The sequence below is a fragment of the Danio aesculapii genome, chromosome 5, assembly GCF_903798145.1.
Source record: "Danio aesculapii chromosome 5, fDanAes4.1, whole genome shotgun sequence".
NCBI lineage: Eukaryota > Metazoa > Chordata > Actinopteri > Cypriniformes > Danionidae > Danio > Danio aesculapii.
The window spans coordinates 5,829,884-5,844,883 of NC_079439.1; the positions used below are offsets into that span (position 1 = coordinate 5,829,884).

The following is a 15,000-nucleotide window of genomic DNA, read 5'->3' on the forward strand; positions in this document are numbered from 1 at the left end:
TTAGTTCACTTCAGTGTGGCTTAAGATTTAGGGATTTTATACAGTGCATCCGGAAAGTATTGACAGCGCTTCACTTTTTCCACATTTATGTCACAGCCTTATTCCAAAATGGATTCAATTAATTGATTTCCTCAACATTCTACACACAATACCCCATAATGACCATGTGAAAAAAGAGTTTTTGAAATTGTTACAAATTTATATATATATATATATATATATATATATATATATATATATATATATATATATAAAAAAAAAAATATATATATATATATATATATATATATATATATATATATGAAAACTCACATGTACATCAGTATTCACAGCCTTTGCTCAATACTATGTTGATGCACCTTTGGCAGCAATTATAGCCTCAAGTCTTATTGAATAAGATGCCACAAGCTTGGCACACCTATCTTTGGGAATTTTTGCCCATTCCTCTTTGCAGTACCTCTCAAGCTCTATCAGGTTGGATGGGAAGCGACGGTGTACAGCCATTTTCAGATCTCTCCAGAGATGTTCAATAGGATTTAGGTCTGGGCTCTGGCTGGGTCACTCAAGGACATTCACAGAGTTGTTGTGAAGCCACTCCATTGATATTTTGGTGGGGTGCTTTGGGTCATTGTCCTGCTGGAAGATGAGCCGTTGCCCCAGTCTGAGGTCAAGAGCACTCTGAAGCAGGTTTTCTGTCAGGTTGTCTATGTACATTTCTGCATTCATCTTTCCCTCTATCCTGACTAGTCCTCCAGTTCCTGCTGCTGAAAAACATCCCCACAGCATGATGCTTCCACCACCATGCTTCACTGTAGGGATGGTCTTAGCCTGGTGATGAGTGGTGCCTGGTTTTCTCTAAACGTAACGCCTGGCATTCACTCCAAAGAGTTTAATTTGAGTCTCATCAGACCAGAGATTTTAGTTTCTTCTGGTCTGAGAGTCCTTCAGATGCCTTTTGGCTAATACCATACAGCCCTGATTGGTGGATTGCTGCACAGATGGTTGTTCTTCTGTAAGGTTCTCCTCTCTCCACAGAAGAACGCTGAAGCTCAGACAGAGTGACCATCGGGTTATTGATCACCTCCCTGACTAAACCCCTTCTCCCCTGATTACTCGGCTAAGATGGCCGGCCAGCTCTAGGAAGAGTCCTGGTGCTTCCAAACATCTTCCACTTATGGATAATGAAGGCCACTGTGCTCATTGGAACTTTCAGAGTAGCAGAATTTTTTCTGTAACCTTCCCCAGCCTTGTGCCTCCAGACTATCCTGTCTCGGAGGTCTACAGACAATTCCTTTGTCTTCATGCTTGCTTTGTGCTTTGACATGCACGGTCAACCCTGGGACCTTATATAGACAGGTGTATGCCTTTTCAAATCATGTCCAATCAGCTGAATTGACCACAGGTGAACTCAATGAAGCTGCTGAAACATCTCAAGAATGATCGGTGGAAACAGAATGTACCTGAGCTCAATTTAGAGCTTCATGGCAAAGGCTGTGAATACTGATGTACATGTGATTTATTTATTTATTTTTTATTTATTTATTTTTTTTAGATTTTTTATTTGCAATAAATTTGCAACAATTTCAAAAAATCTTTCGTCACATGGTCATTATGGGGTATTGTGTGTAGAATTCTTAGGGAATAAATGAATTTAATCCATTTTGAAATAAAGCTGTGACATTAAAAAAAATGTGGAAAAAGTGAAGCGCTATGAATACTTTCTGGATGCACTGTATTTATTAATAAACAGCCAATATCTTAATAATAGGCAGGTAAGAAGACACTAGTTAATTTTGAGAATTGGTACTTAAACTAAAGTGTTATCAAATATTTAATTTAAAGGGCACCTAGGTTAGCCTTTTCTTCAGATTTTTGTGTCTCCAGAATGTGTCTGTAAAGTTTCAGCTCAAAACACCCATCAGATTATTTATTATACCTTTTATTAAATTCCTATTTATAAATTTTTTCACTGGGTGGCTGTTTTGGTGTACTGCTCCTTTAAGGCTAGTTCTCCTCACCCACCGTTTCTACATGCCTTTCTGCGTGCCTTAATCTCCTCCCTCGGCTGCGTCAGACAACAGACAGACTTAAAGGAAGCAGATCTCACGTAGCGTTTGTGAGAAATACTACAGTAAGAACTTTACCAATGAGTATTTATTGTGCAGTTGTATCGCAGAGTAACACAAAGTTCACGCGCGCACACACACCGCAGCAGACACACACAGACACACACACAGACAGAGCGCCCGTTTAGCTTTGCACTCTTTTTGCACGCATATGTGACATGATACTGGTAATCTCCACTGCTGTATGGATATCTCTTATATTAATGTACAAAATAAACCTGATTTAACGTCCACAAACCGGGATTGAAGCGTCTTCCTTTATAATTGTTCTGACACGCGGCTGTGCTGATGAAGTAAAGCTAAGCTGAATCGCTGTAATTCATTACACACATGCTCTGTTTTAAAACATGTTAAACATGTGAAACTCACTCTTGATCACGTTTGATGATGATTGATGATCCTAACGAACTGAACAGATCTTTTATTCCCGGTTGCTTTGGGCTCGTCCTCTCTTGATGATATGATTTTACAAGTGACTACCGGGATATGTTAATACGCGCAGCTGTCAATCAATTCGGTGGGCGGGGGGACCGCACTCCTACATCAAGTTGCGGTCGATCTGAAAACCGCTCCAATTGGGCCACCGTTTTTATGTTGTTAAATTTGAAAAAAAAGGACTGTGTGTGCTTATTTCACCCCAATATGACGGTCTATACACCATACATGCACATATGTCTGTCCAAACAGCTTGAAAAGTAGATTTTTCACCATAGGTGCCCTTTAAATTTAAATACTATCTCACATTATCGCAGTTTTTACTGTATATTTTCCATCAACTAAATGCAGCTGGTTTATTGGATTTATTTTCTGAGCCTCTCCCGAAAGTCCTTTCATAATCATACTGACTGGAAACTTCTGAACGACAGCCCCACGGCTTTATCTAATTTTTTATTTATTTATTTTTGCTAAAGTTTTATCCGTGGCCCAGCTGCTTTGCACTTTTGATTGTCTTTTGTCTGTATTTGTTTGTTTTCTCCTCATCATCTGGGAGCCGTGGGCCGGTGTTCATCTGTCTCTGGGTCAGCTGTACTCTCTCCTCACCCGAGGGCCGCTGATATGTGGCACTATGGGCCCCTGGGCGAGAACTGAGCCAGCGTTCAGCCCTCAGTGGGCCATCGGGGCCGGCGACCTCTTCTGCAGATCCCGGCCCGACGTGAAGCCTGTCAGGAGCCCTAGCCTGAGGCTCGCGGGTCAGCACTGCTAAATGGAAGTGGACAAGCGAGTCCTCTGTCCAGAAAGCGTGCGCTCTCTGCGTTCTGGCCTCGGGTTGTTGTTGTGTTGATGCAGTCTATCGCTGTGATGCGTCCATGTGCTCAAAGTTTGACTCGTGGACTGGCTCTCGGCCTTGTGGATGTGCTCTGTTTGAATCCACTTCTGACCACAATACAGAAGCCTTTTCTTCTGACGTGACTGCATCTATCAGAACTGCTGTACTGTTACTCAGCTGTGGATCTTCACAAATGTGCAGTCTTAAGTGGTGTTGTTTTGTTTACTGAATCATCCCAGTCAGTATGAATCAATTATCTGAATCATCTGTTTACTGAATAATCTGAATCAGTTTGAATCAGACATCCGAATCATCCATTTAATGAATCATCTAAATCATCTGTTTGCTGAATTAAACTGAAGCAATTTAAATCAGCTCCACTGAATCATTAGTTTGCTGAATCGTCTGAATCGGTTTGAATCAGTCATCTGAATCACTTGTTGAATAAATCATCTGTTTTGTGAATTTAAACTGAAACAGTTTAAATCAGCTCCACTAAATCATCAGTTTTACTGAATCGTCCGATTCGGTTTGAATCAGCCATCTGAATCACCCGTTTAATGAATCATCTGAATCATCTGTTTGCTTAATTAAACTAAAGCAGTTTAAATCTGTTCCACTGAATCATCAGTTTGCTGAATCATCCGAATCTGTTTGAATCATTAACCCGAATCACTGTTTAATGAATCATCTGAATCATCTGTTTGCTGAATTAAACTGAAGCAGTTTAAATTAGTTCTATTAATTCAGCAGATTGCTGAATCATCAGAATCTGTTTAAATCAATCATCTGAATCACCCGTTTAAAGAATTATCTAAATCACCTCTTTACTGAATTAAACTGAAGCAATTTAAATCAGCTCCACTGATTCATTAGTCACTGCATCATCTGAATCAGTCATCTGAATCACACGTTTAATGAATCATCTGAATCATCTGTTTGCTGAAATAAATCAGAAGCAGTTTAAAACCGCTTTATTGAATCAGCAGATTGCTGAATCATCTGAAGCTGTTTGAATCAATTGTCTGAATCACCCGTTTAATGAATCATCTGAATCATCTGTTTGCTGAATTAAACTGAAGCACTTTAAATCAGCTCCACTGAATCATCAGTTTGCTGAATCATCTGAATCAGTTTGAATCAGTCATCTGATTCACCCGTTTAATGAATCATCTGAATCATCTGTTTTCTGAATTAAACTGAAGCAGTTTAAATCTGCTCTATTAAATCAGCAGATTGCTGAATCATCTGAATCTGTTTGAATCAGTCATCTGAAACACCCGTTTAATGAATCATCTAAATCATCTGTTTACTGAATCAGTTTAAATCATCTCCTGTGAATCATCAGTTTACTGAAACATCTAAATCTGTTTGCATCAGTTAATTGAATCATCTGTTTGATGAATCAGCCAAGTCTCATGTTTAATGAATCATCTGAAGCAGTTTAGATCATTTGTCTGAATTACCTGTTAAATAAATCCTCCTAATCATCTATTTACTGAATTGTCCTAAGCTGTTTAAATCTGAATCATCGGAATCTGTTTGCATCAGTTAATTGAATCATCTGTTTACTGAGTCCTCTGAATCAATCGATGAAATCTCCAAATCAAAAATTTATTCTGAGGATTCAGTAACTGGATGATTCAGACAACTGATTCAAACAGATATAGATGATTCATTAAACTGAAGCTGAATCAGTTTGAAAATCCATTTACTGAATCATCTGGATCAATCAATGAACTATCTGAATCAGTCTGAATGAATCACTGAATTAAGTTTAGGCTCTGTTTAATGAAATGTTGTTGTTTTTTTATTGTACTTTGAGTCTGTAATCAAGTTTGAATGAATACAATTGCAAATGATGCTCATCTCAGTCTCTGTGTTGATTCTCTGATGAACAGGAAGCTTTGCGTCTTTAATTCAATCATTAAAGATTATTCAGTGTGACTGATGATGATTTCCCTCCTCACCCACAGAAACGCAGCTCACGGTTTCTCCTTGATCCCGGTGGACAGTCTGAAAGTGACCATGAAGGATATCCTGCAGAAAGCCCTCAAGAAGAGGAAGGGGTCCCAGAAAGGATCAGGTTAGACTTTACTCTCAAATTTTGCTCTCTTCAATATCAAGTTGTATTCCTCATGTGCCATGCATACTGTATTTCCTTTATCATTATTTATGTAATGCGTGTTTTGATTTGTTGGTCTTCCTAAATATAATTCTCATTTAATTTTTAGTTAATTGTCATTTTATTATTTATTGTTGCAGATTAATGATATCATTGTTGTTGTTGTTGTTATTATTATTGTTATTATTATTATTATTATTATTATTATTATTGTTGTTGTTGTTGTTATTATATTTAATTTAGTTTTAGTCATTTTAGTACTTCAATAGTAACTTTAAAATTTTTATATGAACAATTTTGTTTTGTTATTCATTCAAATTGTTGCCAATTAATGATATTAATAATATGATTTAATACATTAATAATAATAATAATAATAATAATTGTAATTATTTTAAATTTTATAGTAGTAATAATAGTAGTAATAATAGTAGTAATAATAATAATAATAATAATAATAATAATAATAATAATAATAATGATAATAATAGTAATAATAATAGTAATAATAATAATAATAATTGTAATTATTTTAAATTTTATAGTAGTAATAATAGTAGTAATAATAATAATAATAATAATAATAATAATAATAATTATTATTATTATTATTATTATTATTATTATTATTATTATATTCCAATTTGTTTTACATTTATATTTAGTTCAACAATAATTAAAAAAATATATATTGCTATTTATTCAAATTGGCCACAGGCCAATCATATTAGTGCCTTACCAGTGACGATATACAGCCATATCACACTGCTATAAGTGTAATATTGCATTTATACAACAGTTCGACTGCATAATTGTGTTTAAAAAAGAAAATCAAACACGGAGTGTGTAAAAATCCTTTTGTACGAGGAACTACTTTCTTCTGCCATTCATTCACATCTGCAGCTGACGTCAGAACAGCAGAAACTGTTGCTACTTTACCAACGTCACTTTAGGGCTAGTGTTTTAATGATTCTCCATAGTGTAATGTCTAAAGTGATGACAAAACAGGTGATTTTGCTGACATTTTAAGATTATAAGGCTGTTGAACAGCATGAAATGCCATCAGTCTACAGAGATTTGCCAGAATTTGTCTGTTACAATCGGGAGATCATAATAATTAACCCCAAAAAAACAAAGAAAAGCAAACTCTAGCAGATTACTATGGTATAAATACAGCACTTCAACATACAAAAGAGAGAGATCGACTTAGAATGTCACTTACCTGTTCTTTAATGATTTGATCAGCTGCAATTTAAAATTTACAGCTGATATTTATTTTATTTAGAGTTTTTCCTTCCCAAAGAGCTTATTATGCGGTCTCTGACGCCATCTTGTTTCACCGCAGTCTTTGCTCAGTATGACAGGCTAATGGCCGCTGACACGCTGAATCTCTGAAACTATAAATATTTAAAATAGGCACTATCCTTATAAATAAACTGCATAGTTGCAATCTAAATAACTACATTCGCGCCTAAAAAAGCCTCAGAAGTACATTATGTTGTCCAACAGCTGCAATATTTGTCAAACTCTAGTGAGTTTATTGATCTGATGTCACTCTATGTGGGCGGAGTAATACACAAGTGCGAGGAGGCTATACGAGTTTTGTTATTGCAGAATATCACACAGCTATCAGCCAATCAGATTCGAGAGCCAGACAGAACTGGTGTGATTTTAGTACTTCAACAGTAACGTCTTGTTTTGTTATATATTCATTTTTTATTATCTTATAATCCTTATGTTGAATTATTTGGTTTTGTTGTCCACCAGTGTTATAATTTTATTTATTATTAATTGCAAGCTCATCGAATTAAAGATGTCATTTTTATTTAACATTTATTTGTAGTAAGTTTGACAGAGATTTTAGAATTTAGTTATATATTAAATTTAATGTTTCTTTAATCATATGTATAATGTTGGAAGATTTTAGATGGCCTTTTTTGTGTGCTTGTATGTGTTCGTATTCATGTGTGTGTTGCTATTTGTGTGTGTGTATGTGTGTGTGTTAGTATTTGTGTATGTGTGTTTTCGTCTTGGAAAGTAAGTGAAGCCGTCTGCTGTGATTGGACTAATATCTGTGCCAGCGTGCCGTCCTAATTTGTCATCTGTGAATGGGCAGAATCTGATAAGGCAGAGACTTTAATACTGAAAGTCACAGGTAACGGATCGTCCGTTTGACAGGGCAGCGGTCAGATAAGAGGAGATTGAGCCACAACTGCACATAAACAATGGAGAGGAGTGCTGCGGCAACCACAGTGCATTAGAGAGAAAATGGATGAAACACAGTGAAAATGTGAGTGTGCGTGTGTGTGTGTGGAGAGTCTCTTGAGTTTAGCTACACACACTGAGGTCAGAGCCTGCAGTGCTGACCGTTTGCTGTTTAGCTTCTGTCTTGTGTGTATTTTTTGCTTCAGTTTTGGCCTTATGAATGCCTTCATCAAACACATGCTCACTGTAAATTCAAAATATTTTCGTGGCATTATTTTAAGCATTTACTAATCATTTAATTATATTGTATTGTATTAACTTTTATTACAGTTTTTAGTACTATTATATTATGTTACGTTACGTTACATTATGATGTATTATGTTATAGGCAAGGCAAGTTAATTTATATAGCACATTTCATACACAAGGGTAATTCAGAGTGCATAACATAAACAGGAATAAAAGAAACAAATAAAATAAGAAAGGATAAAATGATTAAAAACAGATTAAAATGTTAAAACAGGTTGTAAAGGAATGAAAAAGAAAGACATAAGACATAATAGTGCGATCTGTGGGACGTAGCACAGTGCTCATTCAGTAAAGGCACAGCTAAACAGATGTGTTTTTAGTCTTGATTTGAATGTGCCTAATGTTGGAGCACATCTGATCATTTCTGGAAGCTGATTCCAGCAGCAGGGGGTGCTGTTAGTAGCTTAAGGCGGATTCACCCTGCTTTCTCTTGGAATTTCTAGTTTTTGTGATCCTAAAGATCTGAGGGATCTGTTAGGTTTGTATTCAGTGAGCATATCTGTAATGTATTGAGGTCCTAAGCCATTCAGTGATTTATAGACCAGTAATAATACTTTAAAATCTATTCTGAATGGAACTGGGAGCCATTGTAAAGACCTGAGGACAGGTGTGATGTGCTCTGATTTTCTGGTTCTGGTCAGAATCCTGGCAGCAGAGTTCTGGATGAGCTGCAACTGTCTGACTGTGTGTTTGTGGAGGCCAGTGAGGAGTCTGTTGCAGTAATCCACCCTGCTGCTGATAAAAGCATGAACAAGTTTCTCTTAAGTCCTTACTTGAAACAAATAAATGTAATTGTAAATATATTCTTGATATGTAATTATGTAATTCTTTATATGCTCAATCTATAATTCTTGTTATATAATGATATATTATATTGCCTAATTATATTATATTGTTTCATTATATATCATATTAAATTACATTATATTGTATTGTTTTATGATATTGTGAAATATCACATTAAATTATATTTCATAATGTTGTATATTTCATTATATTATTTCATTACATATTATATAACATTGCATTGGTATATTATATTATATTATATTATATTATATTATATTATATTATATTATATTATATTATATTATATTATATTATATTGTTTTATTGTATATTATATTTTCATTATATAGTAAATTTCCATTATTCATAATGATTAACAATAATATATGGTAAATACTTCATTATAAAAATTACTATTACTTGAAAAAATATATATTATTTTTTTCCATTATTATCCATGTATAGAAATCATGCTTTTAAAATTTCCTTATCTAAGTTTTGTCATTTAGATTGTTTTTTTTTCCCATCATTTAATATAGTTAATAATATATTGAAGCATTATTTTATCAAAATAAAAATAAATTTTCACAATTCCATTTTATTTACCACATACACTGTTTGATAATTTGAGACATTGTTACTTTTTAAAATATTATATTAATTTATATGATAATTTATATATAATTTATATTTATATTAATTTATATTATAATTCATAATATTAATAATCCTATTACATTTTTAAAGCTTCCATGACTTTCCAAGTCTATAAATCAGACTTTTAAAAATTCCCACAGAAATCCAAATTTTGACATTTTAATTTTCTGCCAATTTCAAGACTTTTTAATATTTGGACAAATATTAAATATGTATTTTACATTTAAACTGTTTTAACTAGTTTATTATTCTTTTATAAACTCCTTAAAATCCATCTCTTAATTCGTTCATTCATTAATTTTCTTTTGGCTCAGTCCCTGATTTATCAGAGGTCGCCACAGCGGAATGAACCGCCAACCATTCCAGCATATGTTTTAAGCCGTGGATGCCCTTCCAGCTGCAACCCAGCACTAGTAAACACTCATACACTCTCCATTCACACTTTATACACTACGGCCAATTTTGTTTACCCTATTCTCCTATAGCGCATGTGTTTGGACTGTGGGGGAAACCGGAGCACCCGGAGGAAACCAACTCCAACACAGTTAGAACATGCAAACTCCACACAGAAATGCCAACTGACCCACCTGGGACTCAAACTGGCAACCTTCTTGCAGTGAGGCAACAGTGCTAACCACTGAGCCAAAGTGTCGCCATATCTTAATTTGTCATCTGAATATTTCAATGACTTTCCTTACATGTGACAGAGACATGTGCTATTTTAGCACAAGCGAACCATCTGCCGTCATTTTACCATCATTTTATCACAATGACATTTGCTGTTCACTTCAAACCATTTTAGCACTTTGAAATTCACAAATAGTCTAAAGTGAGAACGTTTCTGATGCTATTTTGATTTGTAAACTCGGTTGCTTTCGCTGTTTCTTTCTGCAGAAACCTGACAGTTTTCTTTAGAAATGGCAGAGATTGTGAGCATAAGAGAAAAAGGAAAGCTCAGCTCCTGGAGATGTGGGTTTCTTCTTCTTTTTAAAAACACTGGAGGAATAGCCAACTCAATCCTCTTGGGCAAACAAACCCAACGTTTCTCTTTATGGATTCAAGACTTTACACACATGATTTATATATATCATGAACAGTGTTTAAAGAGTTAGTTCACCCAAAAATGATTTGTTATTTTATTTTGCTGAACACAAAAGAAGATATTCTGGGCTGCACAATATATCGTTCCAGCATCGATATCGCAATGTCAGTCAACACAAATCAATTAAGTGGATTGAACATAGAAGAATTAAGTTCTTCAATTAAAAATCGTAATAATTATTGTTTTATCTCATTTAAAATAAGAAGTTTGAGAAAGCAGCGTATATTATTATATTAAGGGTGGGACAAGGTCTCCTATGACGAGATCTCGCGAGATTAAATTACGATGAGATTTCGCATCTGAAAAGTTGTGATGTTATGATGGAGCGTGAGGGTGAAGTTAACATTGAAGATTGGAGGCAGGATTGGAATTGAACTAAGAATTGAGTGCTTTGCACACAGGCTGGCCTCGGAGTTGCGTGTATTGCTCAGTTGGGTGGACGTAACCGCTTTTTTTACTGGAGATCAGCAGCTGCCACGTCCAACAGAGGCTATACAACTGCAGCCGCATGCATTATGGTTCATAACAATGAGATGGAATAGATATTGAGATATGCTTAAAGTCATAATTGTCGTAAACACAAATTAAATTAAGACATGTGGAGTATTCCTACTTCAGTCGCATTATTGCTGTGCAGTGCACACATGTAAACAAACGCTGTAATCAAACTATTAACATCGTGAATTAGCCGCAGACATACACACCGCTATTTGACACTATTCTCTGCACCTACCGAGTTAGTAAAAGTCCACAATCATGGTTTCCACTACATTCATTCTTCCATGGCGGGCCGCCACGCCAAGATTCATCCCGCCACGGCTACATTACAGCTTCTCATTCAAAACATTCTACTTTTTAATAGCAGGTGATAATCGCACTAAAACGTATTAAATAGTAGGTGAATTATAACAGCGCGAACTTTTCTGTAACCGTAGTGGTGCTGTGCGTCATTTGTTTAACCCTTTACGGTTACGCGCTGACTGACTGACTGACTGTGACAGGTGCGTGATGCGTGAGGCCAGCAAACACGACGTATAGCCGTTTCACTTTACTTCAGGACGCATTAATACCGCTCTGTAGGTCTATTGGAGACATTCATAAATATTCCTAGCAAATCTAATAAACACTGGAGACATACTCGTTACATAAACGCACTAAATCGCACCTCAGCAGCGTTTATTTGAGAGCGCACAAGAAGATCTGCGCGCTCTTAAAGCCACTTATATTTGAGGGTGCGTGCAAAAAGTTTTGTGCACGAGCAGAAAAAAATTGGCGTGCAAGCAAAGAGATCCGCATGCTGTAGGCTATTACATAAATGCGATCTCGACTTCTAATGCTGCGCTCACAGCATTTGTCATTGAATTAACGCCACAGGTAGTTGGTAGATCTGTGTAAAAAAAGATCTGTCGCCACAGCTGGAAAATATCCTAGAGGAAACACTGGACACGTATCTCTAAATGGCCGCACACACACACACACACACACACACACACACACACACACACACTGAACTCCTGGAGACTCCAGTGCTTAACGGCCACCCAAGTGTATTTAGTGACACTTTTTTCACTCTTTTATCATCCTTTTATACTTTTTTTTAATCCGCCCAATGTTGCCAAATATCTGCAATCGATTATGCAATGTAAAATCTTCTCTCGTTTACCCGTTTTATACTGTGTGCGTAAGAACTATCAGCACTCCCACAGACAATCTCACATGCTTTGCAGAGACCCAAAGAGACGTGCCTTCATGGGACTTGAAAACGCGTCCTGCTGGGGTTTGTAAATCTCCTAAAATGTCCGGGATTCGACTTTTGCTTTTGCTTTCTAAAGCTGTCGTTAATTGTAAACATTAAATAGTTCATTCTTTAATCTAAACGACTCAAAAAACTTTGCTAAATACTCTGAGAGCATGAAATTAGCCTACATCTAAATTTGCTGTGAAATATTTGTACGCCATTAATTCATTGATTTTCTTTTCGGCTTAGTCCCTTTATTAATCTGGGGTCACCACAGCGGAATGAACCGCCAACTTATTCAGCATATGTTTTACGCAGCGGATGCTCTTCCAGCTGCAACCCATCACTGGAAAACATGTACACCATTTGTACCAAAAATTACATGCATTTTTTTTTAAGTTCAATTTGTGGAAAGGAGTTAGATTTGTCTTGTGAAACTGTACAGGGAAGAAGCCAGTGAGTAGTTTACAGCTAAATATATAGCAGTGTTTGCATGTCCTTTATGCCATAGAATTCATTAACGTAGAAATAAATTACCATTCATTACAATTAAAAAAACACCTAAATTGTTTAAAAGTTTGTGATTTTTTTATTTTTATTTATTTTTATTTTTCAGTTGAATACAAATCAATTTTCCATTCCTATATGCTGTTAGACAAATATTATGTAGTGTTTTCATATCCTAATATTTAAAATATAAAAATATAGTTGTATATAAAAAAACTATGCTCCATATATTCAATATATTTCTGCATAGAATTAATTAAAATAAGATTTTACATTCTACAGCTTGGTTTTCTTTCTCTGAAAGCATTTGAGAGTCTCCTTGGCTGTGTTTCGGATCATTGTCTTGCTGAAATGTCCACCCTGGTTTCATCTTCATCCTCCTGCTAATGTAGATGTTTGACTAAAGCAGCTGATATTCATTTACACTGAGGAAGGGCAGAGGGGTGCTGAAGAACTACTGAGAGATTTCAGCTGCTGTCTGGGCTTTCACTGCCTTTCCACACCTCCCTTTCTTCATGTGTTTAATACTATTTCCCTCCGTCAATTCATTTTATTACACATAACTTCATTTGTAAACTAATTAGATTTGCTTTCTTCGTATATATGAATTTGTTTGGTTGTTACCATCATCCAGGGACTATTTCAAGTCAACAGCACCTTTAAATAAGTTTTCTGAGAAAAATTGTGACGTGTTGAATACCTAATTCCCCCAATGCATACAGATCAGTGTCGGTTCTAGTTTAAATAGCACCCTGGGCGAACCACCCCATACACACCCCCTCCTTTATATTGTTATATTTATTTTTCCATAAATATAACAATTGATTTATATTTATTATTATTAATATTATTATACAATTATTATTCTAAATAAATAACAGAAATCAATCCTAAATGTGACTGGAAAACAATGTAACAACTGTAGTGATGTGTTAAGAAACTAAAGAAATCTTTTGCATGAATATTAATTATGACAAAAAATAAACATGATTTATCTGTTGTCTTAGACCGGACTCATGCCCGAGAATTAATATTATGAAGACTTGCCTCATAACCACTAGCCATGCTTAATGAAAGTAACATCATCATCATCATCATATTACATGAACTTTAGTTTTGTCAACTTGCAAAACTCGCTGCATGCCGACACCTCTACATAAAAGGCCGTTACTTCGGTTTTACTGTGCATAAGCGGTGCATATTTTATCAGCGTGCATTCAAACAACCGGTATTCACACAGGAGCATGTGTGAGGCATGCGGGAATGGTTTTCTTCATGAATAACAAACTTGCGCGTGCAAAAGATGCCAAATGTGAAGGGCCCCTTACGTCTTTATTCTGGTTTTTTTTTTTTGTTTTTTGTTTTTACCGTCTTCCCTTGCCGCCCCCAGCAAGATGCTGCCCTGGGCGATCGCCCATATTGCACATGCCTAAATCCGCCACTGATACAGATACATCTACATGATTTATATGCAATATGTGCATTGTTGACTTTTGTTAACTGGACAAATACAGGGTGTCCACAAATTCAAGGCCTTTAAAAAGTATTAAAAAAATCTTAAATGCTATTTTGCCAGGTATTAAATTTTCTATCATTTTTGATTATGCTATGAATGGTTGTATGCTAAAGTTTGCCTGAATTAAATCTACGAATATCAGGACGCTGTATATTTTATGAAATCAATCATGCTGCTTTGTTTACTGCAGCAACCAAGGCAACATTGTTATTTCTGCAGTTCTATAGGTGTCAAATTGCTGAATTCGCTAGATTTGATAGATTTTTATTCAGTGTAGGAATAATGTTTTGGATTAGTTTCTTATATTAATATTTAGTAAATATTAGTGCTAGGCCGTTATCGGCGTTAACGTGCTGCATTAACTCTTATCGGGCGATTTTTAAAAAAATATCGCCGTTAATCTATTCGCAAAGTTTGGTTGGGTTATGAGCTGGGTCTATTCTATGCGAGCTATGATGATTTTCACCTTGATATTTTAGTGTGGATGTATACCTGACCGGTGAGCCGTCTGACAAACAAGTGCCCTTCTGAATCAAATCAGCAGGATGCCTGACTTTAACTGCAGTTCGGCAGTTTCACTTTAACTCATGAACATTTCATTCAATGCGCCGTGAGAAACTGGGATATTAGACGCAAATAAGGGGTAAGGACTGATGAGA

General features: G+C 35.6%; 1 protein-coding gene across 2 annotated transcripts in view; it reads left to right on the top strand.

Annotated features, from left to right (window-relative positions):
- mapkap1 (MAPK associated protein 1) overlaps window positions 1-15,000 on the top strand; it is a 106,799-nt gene that overhangs the window by 44,492 nt on the left and 47,307 nt on the right. For both annotated transcript variants that reach the window (XM_056457277.1, XM_056457276.1), the window contains one exon: window positions 5,370-5,479. In XM_056457277.1, the coding sequence (XP_056313252.1) occupies window positions 5,370-5,479 (110 nt within the window). The remainder of the gene's footprint in view (window positions 1-5,369; window positions 5,480-15,000) is intronic.